This window comes from Hippopotamus amphibius, chromosome 12 (genome assembly GCF_030028045.1).
Source record: "Hippopotamus amphibius kiboko isolate mHipAmp2 chromosome 12, mHipAmp2.hap2, whole genome shotgun sequence".
In the NCBI taxonomy this organism is placed as follows: Eukaryota; Metazoa; Chordata; class Mammalia; order Artiodactyla; family Hippopotamidae; genus Hippopotamus; species Hippopotamus amphibius.
In genome coordinates, this window is record NC_080197.1 from 66,710,948 (window position 1) to 66,735,671 (window position 24,724).

A 24,724-nucleotide genomic window follows, 5' to 3' on the forward strand; every position below is an offset into this window, starting at 1 on the left:
TTATTTTAGGAACCCTACCCTTTTCCTCCGGAGCTCTTTCGCAGGACGTCTTCTTTTGGACGGGTCCAGGAGGTAGGGTGCTTTCCCCTGAGTCGACTCCCGCCGAGGTCACTTTTTGTGCACGGGGTCGTCCCCAGCGTTTGTGAGTAGCATATGCGTGGGGCTGTGCTGACTGCACTCGCAGGCTTGTAAATTTTCACCCTGGGAAATTAGCAACAAAGCCCGATCTGTCTTGTGGCTGCTTTGCACTTTCCGAGGGCGGCTGTACTTGACTGAGCTGCAGAACAGGCGCCCGAGAGCGAGCGAGGGAGCCAGCGAGAGAGGGAGGGAGAGAAAGGAAGGAGAGAAGAGGGGAGGGGTGGGGGCGAGAGGTAAATAGTCTTAAATCGGAAGGGAGCTGCTTCTCTGCGGTCTTGACAAGCGCTGCCTGGGCTCCGCCGGCTCAGTAATAACGGAGTGACCTTTTCTTTGGCTGTATTATGTCTGGCTGGGAAGGGATTGCATTTTGCAGCTGAGAGCCGGGGCTTCCTTCAGCTCGGCTCCTCGCGTGCTGCTGGGGTAAGTTGTCTTGAGCCAGGACGGAGAGAGACAGCCTCGGACTGCAGTTGCCTAAAAGGAGGACACCTGTGGCTCAGATGCGGTCAACACCATTACTTGGCGGATCCTTGAGGACCTCATTATTTTAAACTTAAAAAAAAAAAAAAATTGAGATTCCCTCCCCCTCTTTTTTTTTTTTTTTCAAACAATGCTTCTTTTTGACCTTTCCCAAGGAGAAGCGCTACAAAGCAGCCACTGTGCTTTCTGAACGGCCTCCCCCTGTATCGCTTAATTGAGAAGGTAAGTGCAGCAACTGGGTGCACACGCGGCGGCTTATTTGTGGTGTGTGTGTCTGCGGGTGCGCGCGTGCGTGTGCGGATGTGGGTATTTTTTTCTTCCCCAGCCTCTCCTAATGAGGCATAAACTGGAGCTGCAGCCCAGCTCCGCACTGCAACTTTCACTCGGGCTGCAGCTCTGCTGAGACGGTTTTGTTTAAATCATGTGAGGCTTCATTATTTTTATGATGAGACATGAAATAGATGCGGGCAGAAGATGTGGATGGAAGGGGGGAGAGCAGAGCGGCTGCGGCGCGGAACGTCTCAAGTACGACTCGAGTGGCTAATAGTCAAAGTTCACGGGGAACTGCAGCATTTCCACACCCCCGACTCCCGGGGAGACAGGGGCTGAGAGAGTTTGGGAGGAGATGTCCGCTCCGGCCCGGCCCGTAGGAAGGGAATTCAGTCTTAGGTGGGTTCCGGACCCCCCACCCCTTACTTGCCGGAATTCATCACCCCCCCCCCCCCCACCAAGAGTTGAAATGACCATCTTTGGGTTCTTGTGGCCACTTCTGTCTCTGCCCACTCTGCCCTAATAACCAAATGCTGTTCCTACAAGATGCAAAAGTGACTGTCTGGGGAGGGTGGGGAGGGGGCGGTTGGGGAGAAGTGGCGAGAAGAGAGAGGTTCCGTGGAGCAAGGTGCCTCTGTCCTAATAGGTTGAGATTCAAACTGCTGCGGCACATTTTTACGGGGGCTACCCAGATTACTGTTATGAAATACAAGTCAGATTTATGATCTTTCTTCATATTGAACATGATATGCTATGCTAACGCTGCATGTGACAGTTTAATCAAATCCATTTGTTACCACGAAGCTAAAAGGGGCCGCTGGGATTTTAGGATTACGGGCAGAGTTAGGGAAGCATGTGGCTTTGTCATTCGCCATCATTTTGCACACTGCCACATTGCGAGGGGCTCCGTGTGTGCGCTGTGTTTCGTCTGGCCGCCCTCATCCCTTCCCCCACCCCCCGCCGCCGCTCAGACCCGCTCCCAAAGTGGCTTCACAATAGTCGGTCCTCGGCGGTGTAGGCTGCGCACCACGTCCGCACTTGAGCTAAATCCGAGAACCCCCCTTCCACTTCTACCTTTGGGCTGGGTGCTCAATGCGAAACTGCTGCAACTCAAGCACGCCTAAGTCAACTCATGCAGAAAAAGGAGAAAAGTTTTGGTAAGGTTACAATCTATCGTAGATGCACTTTGCCGGCGCTCGGCACTCTCGGCTGCTCCAAAGCCTTCCTGCTCTTCCGCTGCTTTTGTGTCTTTAGAAAAGATCCGAAATATTATTGTTGTAACTGCTTTGAAAGACTGCTGCTTAAACCAATTAATCTTGCTAGGTGCAACAAATACTGCTACATTCTTTGCAGATCATCTCTGTGTGGCTGCAAAGACACAACCACAAAAGGCTGGAGCATAAACTCCTCAAGGGATTCTTTGTTAGAGTGTATGTATGTTTCTTATTTTTTTTTTTTTATTTTGCATGTGAGCTGCATCAAAATTGAACTCAGTCTTGCAAATCTCTTGTTGGCCTTTGCCAAGCACTAGCACTTTGCTGCCATGGTAACTGTAATTAAACTGATAAGAGTGGAAAAATGTCAGTATCTCTGAGCCTTGCAGCTGCATTGGAGAAAAAGGGAATCAAATTGGTTCCCAGCTCCATTGCTCAAAAAGGGGCGGGGGGGGGGGTGGAAGGATGGGGAGGGGGGTTGGGAGTTGAAGGGGCAGAACAGAGTTAAGCAGCTCCAGCGCCTGAGATCTGGGGACATCTATTTGCATTGTTGTCCCTTAGGGGGCTGCAGCCTGTAGGGATGCTCTGGGCCAGTGAACAGAGAGAAACAAGCTTTTAGGCCCAATCCAGTTCTCCAATCGGGGCTGGGGGCTGGGGAGAGGATGAAGATGAAGATGGGCAGGAGGAGAGAAAATCTTTTGTTTGGTACCTCTTGGCAATCGAATGGCCGGTGTTGGCCAAATTCTTTTCATCTGTGTCACTGCTCCCAGCTGCAGAACCTGCATTCCCATTTTCACATCTTCCTGAGGCACCTCATCTCTGCCAACCCGCTTTATGTATTCCCTCTTCCTGTTCCTTCTCCCAAATTGTTCTCTGTGAATCTTCCGACGGGGACAAAATGTTTTCCATTCACTACGTGTAGTTAGTCCAAAAATATAAAAGACTGGGTCTAAGTGCTGCAAATCTTTTATTATGATTATTTTTTTAAGCCCCTGTGTGTTGTGGAGTTGTGGTTACTTTGTTGTGTTAACTACTGAAGCTGAGACTGCGCGGATGAATGGCACAGAACAAGGGAACATAATGGAGGCAATCAACCGTTAGGCCGCCTCACAATGCAATCCAGGCAATTAAAAGCTCACCAGAGTTTAAATGAAATGGTTCTACTTATTTCTGCACACCACACTGCACAGGCTATTATTTATGTCTTTTTTTTAATTATGATTTCCCTTAAACTGTCAAATAACTCAGAATGGCAGGGTCTCAGAGGCAATAAGAATTTCCCTCAGAACAATTTACATGCCAATCTAAAACTAGTTATGAGTCCTGATGCGCTATGAGCAACTTGTGAAATGTTTCTCAGCTCCGAACACATAACTCTACCCAGACGTGTTCTGCCGGATGCTGAAGGGAAGCTGCCGACTGCTTTATGCCTCTTTAGGTACATGGCAACGTGGTGACTACAGAATAGTTCTTTTTGCTACAACTGTTAACTTGCAGAGTATGGAAAAGATTTCCTTTTCAAGAGAAATGGGATGATGTTCTCTACAAGAAGTTACCAGGATGGAGTGGGAAATAGCAAACTCCTTCTATGCCCAAGGCCAAACAGAATGTAAGAGTTTCAAATATTAATTGGCTTCTGAGTGCTAAATTAAAATGTCAGCACAACAAAAACATTTTGTGAAGACAAGCAGGGTAGTGTTGCTTGTGCCAAATGTTGGTATCCCCTGACTTGGTTGCAAAGCATTGTGAATAAAGATAGCTGACCTTCCACGCTTGATGATGGTAACAGAACTCAGAGAAAACAGAGCTTAGCTACAATTTAGAAGGATTTGGACAAAAAATTTTCAGCTTGGTGATATAAAACAATAATAGCTTTATAAATTGGATAATTAGAATAGCCGCTCTTAATACATCTCTAGGTGTTTTCAGTCATGAAATACGGAATGTCATCTAGTAAATCAGTCTTGCCCTCCCCCCAGGTAGACAGTTAAGAGGCATTTTGGTATGTTCTGTACTGTAATTATTGGGATTCATTCCTTGTGGAATCTTGCGAGAAGATGGTAACTAGTTCTGATCAAAGAAACTTCATTTGTTAGAAGTTCTAGAGAGTGAGATTTAGCAGAGCTATCAAGGGTTATGATTAATCTACACTAGACCCTGAGCTCCTTCAAAGAAAAGGAACAGAAAGCTGGCTATAGGAATACCACCTGCTCTTCTGTACAAATCCAGCTGCTAGTCTGCAGCTCCGAGGACCACGGCTCTGCATCCCATGCAGAAAGAGCAGCTACTCTGATGCCTCACTGCTGGTCCCTACTCCATCACTCTACCTGAGAAGTTATTTTCTAATAGAAGTTCAACATCATAACACTATTATGTGAAATTCACGTATCATTTGTAGCTAGAAGAGTTATTCTGCTGTGAGGGTACAGTGCCTTGATTTCTCTTATCAGTGGGATTAAAAAAGAAAAAGATTGTGAAGATAATGAGGTGAAGGCTTCGTCATCAGGCATCAGAGGAAACTGAAGAAGGTTTATCTATTTTGGAGCAGGAAACACGCCAAAAATGCTCTAGATTAGAGCTTGGCATTTTTTCTTGAGACTGTTTCAAGTGCAGGCACATTTGGTGTTTTGTGTCTTTCTACGTTCAAGCTTAAAACTTTACGCCTTAGAGAGGAGGCATAATATAGCAGCAGGATCTCTGGACTGTAAGAAGGCCACCAAGTCTAGTGCTTATCTGTCATTCAGCTTTGAGTGAGTCCCTTACCCTCTCTTACGCCTCTGTATCATAATTTGTAAAATGAGGGAATTTGGAATCGATGTCTGCATTACTTCATAGTGCTTGAAATGAGTTATTTGATAAACATGAAGCTCTGAATAGTTGGTCCAGCTTTTTTAGAAGCTGGGTGTTTGACATTTAGGAAAGAAGAAACTCAAAGACAAATATCCTTTCATTGAAAACATTTTAGTCAAGTTGTAACACCCATAGAACTCAGCTAGACTCCTTATTTATGATGGAGATACGCCTCTAAAATATATAAAGGTCCCTATGTCTAGTCTGGTATGTATATAATATATATTTGCATACGGATGTTTGTATTAACTTATATATATTTAGACTTTGTATTCTGTTGTTTTTTCTTTCCCCTATAAAATAAATAAGTGCATGTTTATCATAATAAATTACATAATCCTCTTCTTTAATTTTATAGCAAAGCATGTAGTATATAGTCAGGTAATCTGCCATTAACAGAGGCACTGATTGATGCTTGCGAGTATAAGTACATTTTTAAAAATTTTAACACAATGAATACTTTGAAATATCAAGGGCACAGGGGGAAGTACTTGAAGGCAAACAACTATTATAGGATTGGTGGAGCTTTTCGAGTGACTGTACTGTGAGTTTAAGTATAAACATGTCTACTGCTAAGTGAGGTTAGTGTTTCCCATAAGGATGCACTTTCCTTCCTCCATCAAGCCCGTATTAAGGGAAAATTTTAACCAATAAAGGAAAACTCATTTTTGACTCCTGCAGCCTGTACACAGACTACTTTGTTAAATAGCGCTCTTTTAGATTGTTAGCCATTTACTCATATTTTCTCCTGAAAGGAACTTCTCTGTGTAGAAAATGGGGACACTATAAAATGATTTAATATTACTTAACTTCATGTATATAATATCAACTTACCAGGTGCAACATGAGTTCATTGTTTTTACCACTTTATAGGTGTGACTTCATAAATGATTTAACAAGGACTTGACAAAGTTTCAGCCTCTTTGTTTCCAAAATTTAGTTCGATTTTCATATGGCCCTCAAAAAGAAAGTCTAACACTCCTTGAAAAAGGCAATCTGAAATATTTCACTTGATGGAGGTCTTTGGATATCTTTTGATTCCTTCTTGGAGTCCCAGCTCTCTTTTTTGTTCTTGTCTTCCTCTAGGTATACAAATGCTCTCAGTCCAGCCAGACACCAAGCCGAAAGGTTGTGCTGGCTGCAACCGAAAGATCAAGGACCGGTATCTTCTAAAGGCACTGGACAAATACTGGCATGAGGACTGCCTGAAGTGTGCCTGCTGTGACTGTCGTTTGGGAGAGGTGGGCTCCACCCTGTACACTAAAGCTAACCTTATCCTTTGTCGCAGAGACTATCTGAGGTAGGAATTAGCCTTGCACACTAGTGATGACTGGATTCCTTTTAAAATACTTTTGTAAGTGTCTTTGTGGGTTTCATTTCCTTCCTACCAGCTTCTGTTTCTGAAAGATGTCTACCTGGCAGCCTTCAAAATGCTGCCGGGTGCCTGTTCTGCAAATGATCGCTTCAGCAATGGCCAGGAAAACACAGTATCTCAAAAGTGTTTCCGTTTGCCTTGTCTGATGCTCCTGCCTGGGGATAGGTTATTCCACTACCTGTATGGAAACTGCCAGTTCACATCAAGGGTGTGTTTGGTAGAAATCAGCATACGAGATGTTTTATTAGCACGAAAGTGACAAGGTCGGGCTGAGCATAGCAGCATAGCAGCGATCTTTCTGTTTCAGATTTGTCAGAGAAAGTCAGTTTGAAACTCTTAACTAGTACTTATTAGTAGGGTGTTTATCATAGTGCTGAAAACTTTCCTGAAGTGTGAATACGCCTTCCCCACCCCCATGGCATTCCAAGTGATCTTTGCAAAGATAGCCCTGAAAGTTGGACAGCCTCTGCCTTGCCAGTAGCTTTATAGAAAATAACAAAGTAAAGACCTCCATCATTATGGAGAAATGATAGCCACTCTCCAAACCGTAAACATCTGAACAGTTTCAGGACAACGCAGATGTTCTTGCTTCTGAAGCCGTGAAGCAGACTAAACTGGTATCCTAGCGTTTAGTACTCAACAGATGGACTTGTGTTTAAGAAACATTATTTTGCTTTTCAGGGAACTTTGTGACTTCATTCAGCTACAAATTACTTATATTAATAAAGTAGGATCTATCAAATTAGAGAAATGATATATGGCATCATTTAGATTTTCATATTTGATACGATTAATCATTTTTCTAGTCTGACATTAAGTGATTCATTTTGAATTTTTTTCCCTTATGACACAAAATTTATCAATCAGCAGTAACTCCTTGGTCATTCCAGGACATGTTTCCTGGAGAATTTGGTGCTGCTTCGTATATAATTCAGTTATTTTCGGTCCAAATTCAGTTTTTATATATAAGAACATGTTGTTTGATGGTCTTTATAAGAGGGTGAGTCCAGTACTGTTTATCAGATCCTACTCTCTCCCCTCTTAGGACCGCTTCATCTGACAGCCCCCTGACTAATTATGACCACTTGATACTACTTCTCCGGTATTCCAAGGGCACTGAACACCTGTAAGGTGCCAACAGTGGGAATGGAAAGTGACTATAGCCAAGGAGTTCCCTAACTAACACAACCAATCAGAATTAAGCTATTCCATGAAGTGTTTTAGACGCTGTAGTCTTGGAACTTTCCTCCTGCAAGTAAAAATTTCTCTTCTGCTCATTGTGAATGAGAGCCTGATTTCCACACAGTGTATTTGCTTTCAGTGACTTGACTTTGCTTCCTACTTTTGCTCTATCTTCCTCACCAATAGCCATGGGCTTTTCGACTCTGTCTTGAAACTTTTAATTTGTTTACCAGGGCAGTACCTCCAGTGGATGCATGTTACAACAATTCCAAAACAAGGAGTTTTTGTTAAAGTGTTCTAATAAGCCATGAAGACAAAAATTAAGTTAAATTTAAAGAGAGTCTCTTGAAATCTCTAGGTATTTTTAAATCAGAAATACACATTTGCCAATGAAATACGTGTGCCGTGAGTGAAACTGTTTTGCCATTGTCTGCATAGTAGAGAGCAGAGAAAGTAACCTTGTGTTGTTTTCATCTTCTTTATGGTAAATAAAAATAAGTTGTTCAGCTGGTATTTGATAGTTTTACGTTAAGTGTATTGTTGAAGGGAATTTATCGAAATGGTTTTCCTCTCAGAAATCTTTCTCTCTAAAAGACTCTATGTGTTACTTTTTGTGATACAGCCTTTAGTTGATTTCTGATAGGATCAAACTTTTCAACTTGTTACCTTATTTTTAAAAAACCATCCTCTTTCAAATTGAAACCCTGGTCCTGATTGCCAATATATTCATTTCTCAGAGTACAATTTCCTCTTAAATTGGTCATTACCACATTAATGGCCAGTTGTTATGTTAACAGCCTAAGGGTTGTTAACATTTCAAACTCAGTTGTTAACGGCAAGCTTATCCCTTATTTAAACTGAAGGTTTTGTTGTATATAACTTGGCATCCTTGGCAAGGAGTAATTCATCAACACTTAAAAATTGCAGAAGTGAAATGGGAAAATGATATGTGTGTAAAACACCATGTTATGTGTTATAGATTATGCCGCAGATGTGGTATTTAGTTTTATGAGGAAAGTGTGTATCTCAATGAAATTGTGTCTATGGTTAAAAGCATATGTCTCTGATTGGCAAATTAAAATAGTCTGATTCTGTATGTCAAGCAGACAAATACATTCAAGCAAATTTTATTTACAAATTAATTTCTTTGAATGGGTATAAACAGGCATTCAGAAATGCTTATTGGATGCCTGCTGTGTGAGAGGCATGAGTTTAGGGCACGGTCGAAAATTAACTAAGGGGAAAAGGGAGGTGCACCTCAAATTGTTACTATCTAGTTGTTTATTAATTACACAAAATCTGCAACATGATCAGTGAACAAGTAGTAGTCTGTGGCTATTTTCCCGAGCTTTGAAAATAATTTTTCTCATTTCCCTCTTAGTTCAGTGCATTTCCTTCTTGTGTTTTGCACAGCCAATGCTTAACCATTTAAATCCCATTAAAAAGTAGTTTACTTTGGTTTTTGGTTCTTTGGATATTATGTGATATCTTTGGGGCACAAACAAGTCATAAATAATTTACAGGTTTGTATTTCTCTGTCTAAATTACAGAGCATCTAAGTAAGAATGTGGAAAAGGATAAAGAAAAAATAGCTTACCTGTACCAGTAAATTATGAGTTATAGATGTTCTCCTGGGCCAGCTAATTTTTCATATCTAGAGAAGAGTGAAATATTTTTTTGCCAATTGTATTGAACTTCCTAGTTAACTTCTTCCAAAAGAGAACACAAAAAAACACTTCTACTGCTAGTAATTCAAAGTTCTAACATTTTATTTTGCCTTATTCTGAGTAATAATAGTGATGACAGCTTTTTACAAGTTCTCTGAATGATGAATACAAGATTTAAGTCATAAGATATTTTCTTTAGGGTGTTAGAAACTATTATTGCAGTAAATTTGGTTTCGCTCAGATTTTTTTTCTACTTTGAGGCACAATTAGCTATATTTACAGAACAGAAATGATTTTTACAGTTTATTACTGAGTTTCAAATCTTAGCAGTTCACTTTCCATAACAGGGCTGATATAATATCCTTTATTTTTCTGGAGAATATAAGATGCACCTATCTGATGAGAGAGAATTTACCAGTTTTTAAGATTGCTCTCCATCCTTGGAAACTCATTAGCAAAAGGAACAGAAAGATTGACTTTTTAAAACTTCCTCGATTAAACACGCTTTCTGACTTAAAACTCTGGAGTCAGTCTGCCCACTAATATTTATATGCCAAGACCTAGAAATGTATCTGTTAAAAATGTATCCACCACGTTTATAATTTTTTTTATTTTTAAAAGTTACTTATGACAAAGTAGTCATGGAAGCCTCTTTGTGCCTTGAACTAAAGCATGCATAAAGTAGATTAACAATTACTGTGTAAAACTAACCAAGGTTTAGTAATGATGTTTACAGGACTATAGTTACTGCTAAACTATCTAGCATTCTGATTTGAGTTTGGGAAACATGAATAAAGTAGTTAACGTATCATCAGTTTTAAAATTAAGATTTTTGGTCAAGTGTTACAAAGTCAGAACTAGGAGAATAGCAAAATACTTTCCTTCTCAACTTGGAGGCAGTGCAGAATATCAGAACTTACCACTTAAGCTTTTGGACCATTTTTGCTGGTTTTTAAATTTAAGCCTGCATTTTCTTACTTGTGGTATATTTTAAGCATTAAGTCGATGAAGGCTGTATCTTGTATCTCTATGAATGGTGTCTTACCAGAGAATGTACTCAAAGCTGTTTGCTGTGATACTTGCCATAGAAGCTGCATATAGCTCTTCCTATATGAGAAACAGAAAGCGTCTTATATAAAATTTAATGCAATTTGCTATTTTTATACATGAGGACGATTTGTTTAAAATGAAAGTACTGGGAAAGAATAATGCTTCATGCTTTACCACAGTTGCCAATTAACAAAAAGGATTTGAAGCTGCTATGCTGCTTGCAAATTTTATATGCTTTAATATAATACAATTTTATAATAGAAAATTAAAATTAAATATTACGTATTAACTTAGCTATAACTTTATTTCACACTGATCAAAATTGGCACTTCTAGATTTTTATATAAGGTTAAATTTATATTAGTATGTAATTATGTCCTTAAAAGTAAATATGAATACATTATTAATATTGTTTTATTGACAGTTAATTACAGAGATTCTTTTTTAATGCTGACTGACACGCTCATTCTCTTTTTCCTGCTTTGTCTTCTTTTTAACATTAAGCGGTTAAAAATATCTTCCCTGGAAAACTGTACATTATTATTTGAAATATAATTTTTTATTGTTTTAAATTCCAAAACATTAATCTTTTATATGGAATGAAACTCCTCCCAAATAAACTTTTTTTTCTAAGAGCTGCATTTGGTAGTCATAACTTATATTTAAATGTCTAAGCTCTTCTTAGTATTATGAAATATTTTGGCATCTGAGTGTAGTAGACTCCAGGGTCTTTTAAAAATACTGCTATATTCCCTGCAAATTATCTTACCTTATTTATAACTTTATAAAATATTTTAATTTTAAGTGCATTTTTCTGTTTATTGTAGGAAAGCAACATTGCATTCCATTTTAAACATTTTAGACTATATATTGTTCATGGACCGGTACAAATTGGGAGTGATAATTTTGTTTCGTACAATATTTTGGGAGAGTGGCCCTCGCGTTAGAAAAACATTGGTCAATCCACCCTAGACTTCCTGAGCAACAACCTCTCTGCAAAAATCTCTGTTAAAAATATCCCATCTACATAATTTCCTGTTTGTAAATTTATCTACAATATCTGTCCTTAATTCTGTAATACACCCATTTTCAGTGAATGAGTACTTAATATCATTATTTTAGTTTTGTGCCTTTTTGTTTTGGTTTGTTTTATAAACTTGAGATATTGTCACTGAAAATAACATCCACCAAGAAAATTAAAAATACAAAAAATACTTTACACTGTTTCTATCTCTTTACTGTTTTTTATCTTTTCATAAAGCATGGAATACTTCAGTCAGTATTGTTTTCACACATAAGATGGATAAGTTAGACATAACTGGCTTAGCAGAAAAATATTCAGTTTCTACAAGTATATTTAGGATTAAATACATCTGGAAGAACTACATTTGAGAATTGCTAAAATTGCTTATTTTGCACTTTATAAATACGTAGAACTCTGGAAAATAATCTCTGTTTTTGGTTGCTCTTAGAGTATATCAAAGTAAGCCAGCACTTCATTTATAAACTAACCATTAAGTTCCATTAAGTGACTAATAATAAATTTTAATGCTGTTTTGACTGCATAAACATAATTTATTGAGGAATCTCATTTAAAAAATATGCTGAAAGTAGTAATTTTGTAAATGGTTTTGATGAATATATGCATTGTAGAAATGTATTATGTAGTTCAGTTTTCTGCCTCACATAAAAATTATATAGCCTTAAAGAAGAATTGCACCAACCTAAATGACCATTGTATTTTTTCTCATTACACTGAGTCTTTGAAATCTTATTTTGGTATTTGGTTTGAAAACATTTCCCACTTCCCATGAGAATGTCTTCTATCATTCAAAATTATACACTGTAACCAGTCCAAAAAGAAACTAGCTAATGTTTCTAACTTTTATCAATAAATGTTAAAATATATGAATTGTAGATGTAGGATAAGATCTTGAAAACAAGGAAAGTAAAAATAAAAACAGCAATATTCTATCAATTGACCAGATAGCTTTTTAAAACAGCGTTTACATGAGCCGTATTTCGTTAAAAAGGCATTTTGCTTTCCTTTTTAATTTTTTAATTGGTTTACACAAGCGATTACTCCTAGTGATTCATAGCATTTCCCTTTGTAAGCATCTAAAGAGATCTAGGTGTATGTGTGCATTGCTGCACATACAGATATTAGAATCTGTACAAGCCTAGAATGAGCATTGACTTTTGTCATAACTGACTTTCACCAGATCACCATAGTTTGGCATGCTTTGAAACTTGTAAAATTCAGATACTTGATGCCAGCTAATTCCTTAGTATTGTAAACTATAGCACTGACTTATTCTTATAGGGTGTTCACCATTCTAAGAGGAAAGACAAGTTTTATAATACTGCAGAATGCCTAAATTTATTCCCTTGTGATTTTTATCACCCAATTCTGTTTTTTCTCAGCTCCGATGGAATTTGATACTCTCTGTTCCATTTCTCTTTCTGCTGTCATTGCATACTTGTTTTGATGATTAACCGTATGTTCCCCTTTTCAAGGTATTTATAAGAAATTTATTTTGAAGTGGAAGTTACATTGTGAAGCAAGAAATGTGGCATTTATTTTGTTTCTTACCTTTAAGCAATGTCTTTTGCTTATTGAGGGTTTTTTTTTTTTGCCCCTTAATACCCATATGAATGGATAACTTTTCCTTAAAGGAATTAGGACCTAAGTGTACCCTTTTATTATATTCATCAACAGTATTTACTATATTATAAACATAGTTACTATAAATCCCACACAGTCACTGGGGCATTCACCTGTGCCATTTTTGCTTCCTGCCGTATACCATCAAAACCTTGGTAGACCCTTTTCTTCTCAACAAAATTTTTTTAGTTATGTAAAGATTCCAAATCTTTTGCTGAATTCTTTTACTCCGTAGTGTTGGTTTTTTATGATGCAAGATTCTCTATCTGTGGACTTGACTAGTTTAAAACAAAATCACACTTGAGATAAATAATCATCTCGGAATAGTTAGATCGCTGATTTGAAGTTGAAAAATTAACATTAAGCTGCATGTATTAAGTTAGACTCTAACCAGCATGGGTTGTTATGATTCAAAGTAATATTAAAAACTCTCCGCCTGGGCTACTGGGAAAATAAAAGAATCTTAGGAATTCAAAGATTATTTGCTGTGGAGTACACCAAAGCCATATTTAAGTAAAGTTGTTTTTACTAATGCAGTAAAGCATCATCTACAGTAAACCCATCCTATTAATAAAAAGAGAAAATCAGTTTTAGTAAACATAAATATCAAATATGACATGGATTAGTAATGGGGCAGGGAACGTCATAAAATGTGGTAATGATAACATACATTAGTAATCTCAATACCAGCAAGAAAAAATAAATTCCCATCTCATTTATGCTGGGGGATCCCAACAGGCAACTTCAAGGGGAAAAAGCAAGTTTTAGACATCATTAGTTTATCCTGATTTCTGAAAACTTTTAAAACTATGTTATGTTTTTATTATAGCAATTCTAATAGAGGTGCATACCATTTTAAAAGTTGTTTTATTCCTTTTTGTTTTTAAAAGATTTTTGAAATCTCTTAAGTAATGTCCTTTGATAGATTGTTCACATTTTACCAAAAAATAGAGTCAAGACTATTAATACTTTAAAATACCTTATAGCATTGAGTATGATGCTTATTTTGTGTTTATCAACCACTCAATAAAAATAAATTCTGACCAACAGTTATGTATTAGATTGAATAAGATGAGTGATTAGTACCTGTGCCTTTGCTTGCGTAGAAGAGGGTGGGAGTAGATAGGTGAATGAAAAAAAAAAGATCATAATTTCTAACACTAAAAATTAGTACTCGTTTCAATGGGCAGGTTTATTTAGCTTTACAGGTGAGAAGTTCAACTATCCAATACTATGAACATAATTTTAAAGCCTGTAAGTATTCCATGTGAATATCCACTGAGAGATGTCTGTGCTTTGGGAGATGCAAAGAAATAATATAATAAGTTATAGAATTGTCTTAAAACTTAGCAACTAATATTTTTTGTGGCCATTTGTTAGGGAAAAAATGAAAAAGGTTCTGAGCTATGAGAATCCCTTCTTTCCACAATGTGTTCTTGCTGAGTGGATAGGATTGGGGTTTATATTTGTGATTCAATGCTTTGCTATCTCTTTAACAGTTTAAAAATGAAACCATGTAGTCACTTAACAAATATTTGAGTGCCAATATTTCATTTCTATAAATAATGAATATAGAATCTTATATTTCTAATTGATTTTGTATAATATATAAATACAAAGTTATTAATATTTCACTGTGTAAAGAATAAAGTAGTCAGTTTGGGAAATTTGGGGAGGACTTAAGGGCAAGTTATTTTTCAGATTTTTTACAGCTGATGTACTCACCATTGTTAAATAACTAAGGAAAATATATAAAGAGTTTTAGTGTGATTGTATCAAAAGGAACCAGTACAGAGAATGAGAAGAGGTATAATCAGGAATGATTAGAAAAAAATTTTAAGAAGGGAGGTTATAAATAATAGGTAAAAAATATGCTCTGTCAAACTCCTCTTGTAAGTCAGTAGTCCTATTATAAAAACTGAGCTTCAAGCTTCATAGTTAAGTTTTAGATGCAGAGTAAGGTAGAGTTAGCTCTGTAATTTTCACGCTGTTTGCATCATTCATCTCTTACTGCAGATATTGGTTAGTTATCAACAGAGGTACCATTGATACCCCTGTGAAAACAGCATCCTTGTTCCTCATTTTGCCACTCAAAAATTATTATTCCATATACTCTAGGAATTGTACCAAGCCTTAGGATACAGCACTGAGTAAAACACAGAAATAACTGCTTCCCTTGAAGAGGTCATATTCTAGTTGGGGAAACAGATAACCAACAAAGTAAGTATTGAGTACATTAGGAAATGATAAATACTACAGGAAAAATGGAGCAGTGTAGGAGGTTTGCAGAATTTGTATTTATGGGTGAGTGTGACTGTGTGTGTGTGGTGAGGAGGAGATAAGGATTTGAAAAATTAAACAGTGTAGACAGGGACAGCCTTGTTGAGAGGGTGACTTGAGTAAAGACCTAAGGAAAGTGAAGGAGCTAGCCATGGGGATGTGCAGGAAGGACATTGTGGGCACAGGGAACGGTCAGTACGAAGACCTCGCAACGGAAGATTTTCTGATGTGTTTGAGGATTGTCAAGGATGCCAGCGTGGTTGGAGTGAGTGAGAGAGAAAGAGGCAAGGATTACAGGCAGCCACTATGTGGTCCTCTGCTATCACTGTTACAACCAAGAGTGCACCCTGTACTTTTCTAAATGTCAGGTAAGGAAGTGGTAATACTTCCATCTGAGAACGACTGTGAAGCTTACTCAGGCTGTTAGAGACTGAATTCCTTTTGGGATTACAGAACTCATCTGCTAAATTGAATGGGATTATTTTCATGTATTATTTTGTATTTAAAAAAATGGTATTCTGGGGGGATGTCTTTTTATTTGGCCTCAGTGATGACCCTGTGTGATTATGTAAATATGCGTTGTGAAATATGTGTCTCAAAATAGACCTCAGGATTAGGTCATTTGACTGTTGCTAATTCACTGGAGATGGTATAGTTGTATGTTTGAGTTTAAATTGACATATCTACCTACATCTATTATATGGTTAATGCAGTATTTATACATCATATTGATGAGTTAGGGCTGCCAACACAGCACACATGAAGGTAATGCCTTGGCCAAAGATGTCGTTAAACTCTGCCCTGATCACAAGGTAACTGATAGTTTTGAATATTAAGTAATAAAAATTGCAAAGATATAGATTTTTCAAAGGCTGCCAATTTCTACTCTTGAAGTAGAAACGTCAGTTATTCTAGGTCCGATTTTTTTTTCATTATTTTTAATGTCAAGCCGAGTCTTATTTAATGAAATTATTTTCTGGTACAAAACATTTAAAATAACATATTTGCTCTAATTATCATCAATGTTTCCAAATCCAGCATTAAGAGAAAATACATCAAAGACATATTGCTATTTAAAACAATTGAATCACATCTTTGATGAGATGAGACAAATTGTTACCTAAGTGTTCCTTTTATACTTCTGCTTCTCACCCCTCACCTAACCTAGCTCACTAATTTTAATTTCACATCAAGAAGGGCTAAGCATTCATCTTCAAAACTAAAAGATTAATATGCATTCTTATTTGTGAGAGTGGGCTCTGGAAGTACAAGCTGTCTTTACTTTTGAAATTAAAAAGTTAAATTTAAACTTTAAATACAAATCGAAGTACATGAGTCTGTATTTAAATTTATAAAATGGGCTGGGATGCCTCATGGGTATTGGCTAAGAATCCGTACATTGACTCTTACAAAGAGGCACAGCATGAACGGGTGAGCTTTCAAAGCGGTGGCCATCTATGCTTCATGCACAAAGAAATCTCGAACATACTTTCCAGAAAGCCAAGAGGTGGTGGCCAAATGACTTTACAAGTCTTAATTCCTACTGTCACCCTGCATATTCTGAGTGGGTTTTTTTTTTTTCTATTACAATTTCTAGCAGCCCTCCTATTCTTTTTGGTAGATGGAACATGTGTTCTAACTGCCATCTTGTCCTCCTTTAAGTTGAAATCTATATTCCTAATCACTTTGTGATTCTCACCTTTCAAAATAGATCGATTTGAGCTTGATTTTAAGGGAAGGTCACTTGATCTTGAGCGGATAGTCTGTTAGGTGTTGAAATAACCTTGTCAATGGTAGTTATTAAACTAACCATTATCTTTAGAATAGAGATCACGTGCTTATTTGACTAAACGTGCTAAATGCTTTGTCTTCTCAATTAACGATGGATTGCCGCAGTGACCTGAGAAAAAGTTATATATTTTGAGGAGAGTAAAGAAAAAAAAAAACAAAACACACTACGTGGCATGTGAGATCTTAGTTTCCCAACCAGGGATCGAACCCATGCCCCCTGCAGTGGAAACATGGAGTCTGAACCCCTGGATCTCCAGGGAAGTCCCAAATTTTTTTATTTTCCTTTGAGAATTTATCTGTTGAGTAGTAAACAGAACCTTTCGTTTTCACCACAACTCAGTTTTTCACTGTGATTCTAAAGTCACAAGCTCGTCCTGCATCTCATTTTAACACATAGTGTATTTTAAATCATTTCACTGTGTATTTCTTATTATTCTATAACATGGTGTGTTGCCCCCCCCAACTATCATTAATGGCACATTAGTCATATATGACTGTTAGGATGCCTTCATCTGCTGTCTTACCTTCTGTGATAGCACTTTAAAGAAAGAAAAATGTCACATCAGTTCTTGCTAATTTCCTAACCATCTCCCAAACCAGGTGCAGTTAGGCCTTAACCCTAGGTTTTAGAGGCATAATGGTGAGGAGTACAGATGTGATGTCTGCCCTTTTTCTGCTACTTCCCAGTTGTCTGTTTCTAGGCAACCTCTCCAAGCCTCAGTTTACTTATCTGTAAATAGGAGTAACAACCCCATTCATAGAACTGTCAGGGAGTGTCAGTGAAACACCATAGGGAAAAAATTGAATACACGGGCCAACACTCCAATGTGAGCTTCTGTTGTTACGAAGGAAGAATTGCACTGAGTTATGAAGATAAGATAGTTGAAAAATTAAACATGAGAAGAAGATTAAAGAAACAGATTAAGATGAGGTTTAAGAATGATTAATAATCAAGAATATGAAAGGCTACTAGCATAATAAGATCTTTTACCAACTTTTCATCTACAAAGAAGATAGATGAAGAAATGCTTAAATACCACATGCACCCGAAGCCATATAGGAAAAAAATTATTTAAGAATGGAGACTATTGAAATCTGGAATGGGTTGTTAGGTTAAGAGTATAGTATATTTTACATAAAGTAAGATGAATTTGAATCTTTGGGAGAATTATTGAACACGCGATTTCTTTGTAACTGAGGTGGTAGTTTTCTAAAATATCTTCTAAGCCCACACTCTCCACATTTTAGCATGTGGAAGTTCTATGGCCTTGTAAAGAATTATATTTAATATCCCATAGAGTAGAATTATATATAAAGTGTTAGCTTGCTTTAGGTTTCCTTTATAGTCTTGATTTTTGTATCTTTTTCTTCAGGTGGCAAGGACAATTGAATGCCCGTGTCTTAACTGGTATTCTCTTTCACAGTGTTCTCTATAAACACTTTGATTATATACCTTTGTTTCTCAAGGAAATTTAAGTGAGCAGCCTCAATTTAAATATATAATTATAAATCATAAATACTCCATTGGACATTTTTTTCATTAGGAAAACAATGTGTAAAGGCTAAGATATCAAACAGAAAGGCTCTACCTTATTTAAGCATTCCTGTGATATATGCACCCCCAATTTGAAGAGCACTCATTTTTTAATAGCTTTTTAAGCTTGATTGAAAGTTGTTTGGTAGTGACATGTGTGAATAAAAGGAGGGGAGTACCAATACGTGGGGAAAGAGTTGTAAAAGAGAGATGTAGTAGTTGTTTGGAAGAAATGGACTAAGCATGGACCAATATGCCTGACACTGTTCATTTAATATTAAATCAGGGTTTGCTTTCATGAGAAATGTCCAGTGCTTGTGGACTTTTTCTAATGCTGTGCTATAGCCACTGGCAACATTAATGGAAGGCAGGGTTTCTCTCCCTCCCTGGCAAACCCCCATTCAGGACACAGTGAGATTTTAGACAGATAAATGCTAAAAGAACCCTATGTACCAAAGGCAGTGTTTACCGCATGTAATACATATCATTGTTTGTCTCCTGTAGTGAAAAATACTTGTGTCGTGCTGGTAAAATGCACTCCTGACAGACCAGTGCTTGCTATTATAGGGTCCATTGCTTAAAAAAATGATACACTGACAGAAATACAATTTAAGAAAATTTAACACCAAGGGTAGTCAACCATGCAGACTACTATTAAGGGGCCAAAACTCAAGGCCAGGGGTTTATTTAAAAAAAGAGGCACAGTTTATTTGCTAGTAGTAGGCAAAATTAAAAGAAAAAAAAAATCGAACTTGAATTCCTTGCTCTCTAGTCTGTAGAAAATTAATGAAAGCAACAGTTCAATAAGATTTTATTGCAGAAATGTTTAAGTGAAACATTTTAAGAAGGCTTCGGAATTTTTAAACAGTTACTTACCATTTAGAAAGCTGTAACACTGCAGTGCGTAGCAAATTGTTAGCATTGGATCCTAGGCACGCCCAGTGATTTTCTTAAAATGTGTAGTCAGAGCTGGTTAGTCTGAAATCACTTTGTTCATTTCATTTTTGTGTGTGTAGCTTATAAATATATTTGAGATTGACAGGTCAGCAGCACCCACAATTACTACAATTTAAAATGTAAGCAATTGTCCAAGTACTCTTACGGGCGTAGTTTAGTAGTTAAATGCATTGGGTTTGGAACAAGGCCTTTTGAGAAAGGAAATAACCAAATATGAGATGTGATTAGATATGTTGGATTTCAGAAGAGTACAGAATGTACTAATGAATAAACTGCTACTGAAGGATGACAAAGCGTATGTTTTTAAGCTATCACATGGCTCTCCTATTAAGGGAGAAAATTCCATGAATTTAGATAAGATGTATTATCTAATTTTACCATTTTAAAAACAAATCTGCCATCCAGTAATGTTCAATGCCAACTGTGTACGGATTACACGTCCCTTTGGGAGAAAGGTTACAAAAGGGATGCAATAAATAATCTGAGCTTCAAGGAGCTTAACTTGGGCAGCAGAGAAATAGAAAAAACATCATCCACTGCTATGGAGAATCAAAAGATATATATCTTACGTTCTCTACCCTGATGGTTTAGTCTTATTGCCACAACCTAGGATGGGGCTAGGGAGGCAGCTGATCCTGCCAAGAAAGGATATCCCAAGGAGAAGTGCAGTATCTTAGCAGATGTCCTCCAGAAGGCAATTGGCCCGAATCTGACTATGTTATACAACAGATTTTTCTAGAAGGTAATGCCTATTGTCCAGATGCATTGTCCAGGGCCTCTGATTCAGCTATATGTTGGAGCAGACCCAGAAATGCTTGCTGAGGAAGCCTGGGATCCTCAGCTCTCTATTTCTGCATGCCTTTTAGTTATGTTTCTGAAATTCCTTATGTGGACTTTATCATGTCATAGTATTTCTGCACTCTGTGTTCTTGCCAGAGATTATGATTTCAAATGCTGCTTTTCAGTTCTGATTTTTTAAGAAGTAATCTGGAGGAAATAGTATCTATGGTGGATTGATTACCTGCCAAACTAGACATTAAACTATTCTTCTGATAGTTTTAAATATATCCTTTGGATCACTTCAGAGAGCTGTATACTTGACCTTGACCTCTCAAAATCTTCCACAGGATTGTGCATGAGGGTTTCACCATTAGCCTGCATTGAAGAAAATGTTTATAAATAGCTGCAAACCATGCAGTGTCTTAGGGATGCAATTATGGACTCTGTTTATTGTATCACACAATGTCCTACAGATTCCCTGTTGGACTTTCCCCAGTCTTAGAATAAGAAAAGTTCCTGGGATGCTGAATGATTTAATAGTATTTCTTCATGGGCTTTGTGGGTCAGTATTATTTACATCTTCCCCTTTTTCTTTGTCTCCTAGGAAGCTCAAATCCAAGTTTACTTTCTATTTCCAACAACTGTTCAGATCTACATGATATATTAATATATTCTCCAGATTTTTGTATTCTCTTACCCATATTTTTCTTTATTATGATATCCAGAGCTATTTGTTTCATCTAAAGATAAATTTTCAGTAATTGCAATGAGTGAACAATAATGGAGAAAAAATAGAGGTGGGAGCACAAAGCCTAATGCATGAGAAATGCTCAAATAACTGAGTGAAAGGAATTTGGGAAATGGAGGACGTGATGAAAGTAATTCTCTGGTCGGGATAGTATATAAATATAAAATATAAGTGGATTTCGACAATATTTGGAACAGGGAGCTCACTCTGTAGGATGAGGATTGTAGCAGATAAAACCTTTTGTGTTCTTAAATTTTCATCTTTATTGCCAGATGATTATTTAGCATAGAGTTAATTCATTATTTTAATATAAACATGTATGCAAATCTTATTTCATGAAGTGGTAATCAATAACTTATTTTTTACAGTGATACTTTGACATAAATAAAATAGGCTGAATAATTATCTCACCAAGGGCTAAGACAGTAGTTACAAACCCAAATGCCTCCAGATTCTAGAGTCCATGAAGGTAAAATAATGTAGTAAACTGGGCTTGCATGTCCCATCCCAAGGGAGCAGCTATGACTTCATTTCAACAGAATGGAAGCCTAAAACTGCTGATTTCTCTGGATTAACTAGATTTTTTTTCTAGATCTTTAAGTCAACTCTCGGAGTTATGACATTGGCAACTAATTCGAACGTGGTCCACAAGCACTAGTATGTAAGCTCTTAATCAGAACCCTAGAATCCCAGTTTTAAATACCTGACCAGGCCAGGCCTTTTAATCCATACAATTGGCTGAGGTGTTTGCAAATGTTTCTTAGCAACCTGAATTCTTGAAGACAGGACCACCATCCTGCATCCCACATATACCCACTATATCCCTGCTTCCAAAGTCTCCTGCGAGATTTTGAAATCATGGAAATGAAGTTTAAATAATCAGAGTAGGTGAACTACCCAGGAGAGAACTGCAATGGGGGACTCACTGCTCTGTGAGGTGGGGGGCCCTCTTGAGAAAAGAGACCTTCTGCCTCTTTGTGAACCTCACAGCCATTGCAGTCCCTGGGATTAAGCAATATATTTTCAGGGACCTCACTGTACCCAAGTTAAGACATCTGAGGCCATCCACTTCTTTTTTTTTTAATTATAAAATTATGTCTTTTTTCTTTTTTAAATTTTTAAAAATTGTTTATTTTATATTATAGCTGATTACAATGTTGTGTTAGTTTCAGGTGTACAACAAAGTGATTCATTTGTAAATGTACATATATCCGTTCTTTTTCAGATTCTTTTCCCATCCACTTCTAAACAGGCCATTCAGCCTTGTAATTATTCATCACTGGATGAAAGGCAAAGCCAGTGCCACTGCCCCTTTGCCCATCAATGTTGATCTAATCCTCTCACTTCCATTCCTTTCCTCATTCTTTATATTTCAATTGCTGCCTCAACACAACTGTTTTCCACTGGGTCCCCTGGAAGCCTCATGTCATTGTCAATAATCATTCTATGTCTACAATCTTTTGGCTTTTTCCATCCAAGCATTGTCTTTAACTGAGTTGCATCATCGCTTTAACTGAATTTTGTCTCTCCTTTAAGGAGGTGGTGTTCCTTTCAGCTGTCCACAAGGGCACAGTCTGACTTATTCTTATAAATCCCACGTTCCATGAAACCAAAAGAAGACGCTGGCATACTCTGGGATACACACAGCCACCTCCATCCACTAGTAAAAATACATCATCCTCCAATAAAACTCATAAAATCTGGTTACACTACTTTTTACCCTTTCTCACTCCTATCATTTCTCTCTTGTCATAATTGTAGGAGATTTGAAAAGGTTTATAGTTGACCCATCTGAAACCAGTCCTAACTTGTTGAACCTCTTTAACCCTACTGAACATTAGCCCTCCATTCCTAGGATCACATATAGCTTCTTGTCCTTAAAGAAAAATATTTCATCTCAGGAATCTTTTTTTTTTTTTGGAGGGGTGCGCGCACCATGCAGCATGTGGGATCTTAGTTCCCTAACCAGGAATCAAATCTGTGCCCCTGCAGTGGAAGCATTGGGTCTCAACTACTGGACCTCCAGGGACGTCCCCATCTCAGGAATCTTTAACTCCATAATATCATCTTGACTCACTTGCAGTACAACTGCTCTTTGATTTCAGACAGTCAGCTCTTCCATTATGTCATTTTCTCCTAATTTGGTCAAAACTATCAGGCTTCTGTCCTTCCCTGCCTGGCATGAAGCGAACTGTTGGTCATTCAAGACTTCCGTCTTCTACTATGCCTGCCTTTCTATCTCAGTGCCCAGCAAAGCTTTAGGGTGACAAGTTGGCATTGGTATTCCACTCCCTGTTTTTCTACTCCAGTAGCATGGCTGAGCATTGCTGGAAACAAGCAAATAAAATATAGATTGATGCTCCCACAAATAATTGGTTTTTTCCTCTCACCCATCCTCAAGGGATGAATCAGTTATTTGTACTTGGCCACCATCCTTGCCCATGACCTTCAGCAGCTCTTCTGAGCATTCACAGTACCCCTTGAGGCCCTTTTCTTGGATGGCTGTCCTGTCTCTTCCTTCTCAGCAGATGTCTTTGCTGCCTCCTTCAAAATTGAAGCCATCAGGCTTGATATAAATCAGCTTTTTACCACCATTTACAATTCATCTACTTTTCCATTTATTTTTAATTTTTCTTGTCTCGTCTTTGTGAACAAGGTGTTTCTTTTCCTTTTAAGGCCAATTCTGTGTGCTTGGCTCCATTCCCTCCAGTATCCTATGGCTTTTCTTGTGATAAGGTATCTCCTTTTTCTTTAGTATCTTTAATATTTCCTTTACTATAAACTTTTGACCCTCAACATATGAATATACTCAAGACTTTCCAGTTCTGAAAGGATATATCCTACAGATATATGTTGGTATGTCCAATTCCTATATTGTCCAATATTTTTAGAAGAATAATCTCCCCCTTCTTCAACCTCATCCACTTGTGATCTGGCTTCTACCTCTACTCTACTGAAATTGCTTTCCTTGATATCTAATTGCTGAAACTAATGGACATTTTCTCAGGGGTCATCTTATAGTTTCTTTTCCTTTTAATAATTTTGATCACTCCTTTATAAAAGCTTTCTCCTCTTTTGGATGCCATGACCCTACACAGTCCAGATTCTTTTCTGGGTGTCTCATCCCCGTCAGACACTTAAAAGAGTGAAGGAAAGTACCTTAGGAACACTAATCTTATTGAGGTATTCTTCTTCCTGGGAGATACTATCTGCCTTCATGATTTTAATTCCTCTCATATGGCAGTGACTCTTAAATCTCTACCTGCAGTGCATTGTTCTTCTCCAGGCTTAAGCCATATATATTTAGCAACTTCCTTGGCACCTGCAACTTAATGTTAACAGTAAACAATATCCACAACTAAACTTACACAAGATTAGCATAACTCTAATATAGTACCGTATAGTACTGTAACCTGATAAAGATAATATAAAAATATATAGAAACATTGTATTTATGATTAATACTTGAAAAGTATTAGCAATTAGTCTATCAGTGTACAAAATGAATAGCACACTGGGAACAGGTAAGATTATTTCTGGAAGGCAAAGAATGAACACCAGGATGATTTGCAACCTAATTTATTGTATTATCAAACTAAAGGAGAAAACACCATGCTTAGAGCAGTATGTGCCAAAAAGGCAATTGATAAAATTCAGCAGCCATTGAACAACTTCCAGCTAAAGAGCAGTAAGAGAAAGCCAATTAAATATGATCAAGAAAATTCACTGAAACCTAACAGCAATTG

The 24,724-nt window shown here is 37.4% G+C and overlaps 1 protein-coding gene across 4 annotated transcripts in view; it reads left to right on the top strand.

The window, feature by feature from the left end:
* The window catches only part of LMO3 (LIM domain only 3), a 58,081-nt gene that overhangs the window by 1,108 nt on the left and 32,249 nt on the right, over nt 1-24,724 (top strand). For 2 of the 4 annotated variants that reach the window (XM_057702462.1, XM_057702461.1), the window contains exons 2-3: nt 771-837; nt 6,036-6,249. In XM_057702462.1, the coding sequence (XP_057558445.1) occupies nt 6,044-6,249 (206 nt within the window). In that variant the 5' untranslated portion in view covers nt 771-837; nt 6,036-6,043. Of the gene's footprint in view, nt 1-770; nt 838-1,883; nt 2,043-6,035; nt 6,250-24,724 lie in introns of those variants that run through there. The other 2 variants (XM_057702460.1, XM_057702459.1) reach the window with 2 other exon arrangements.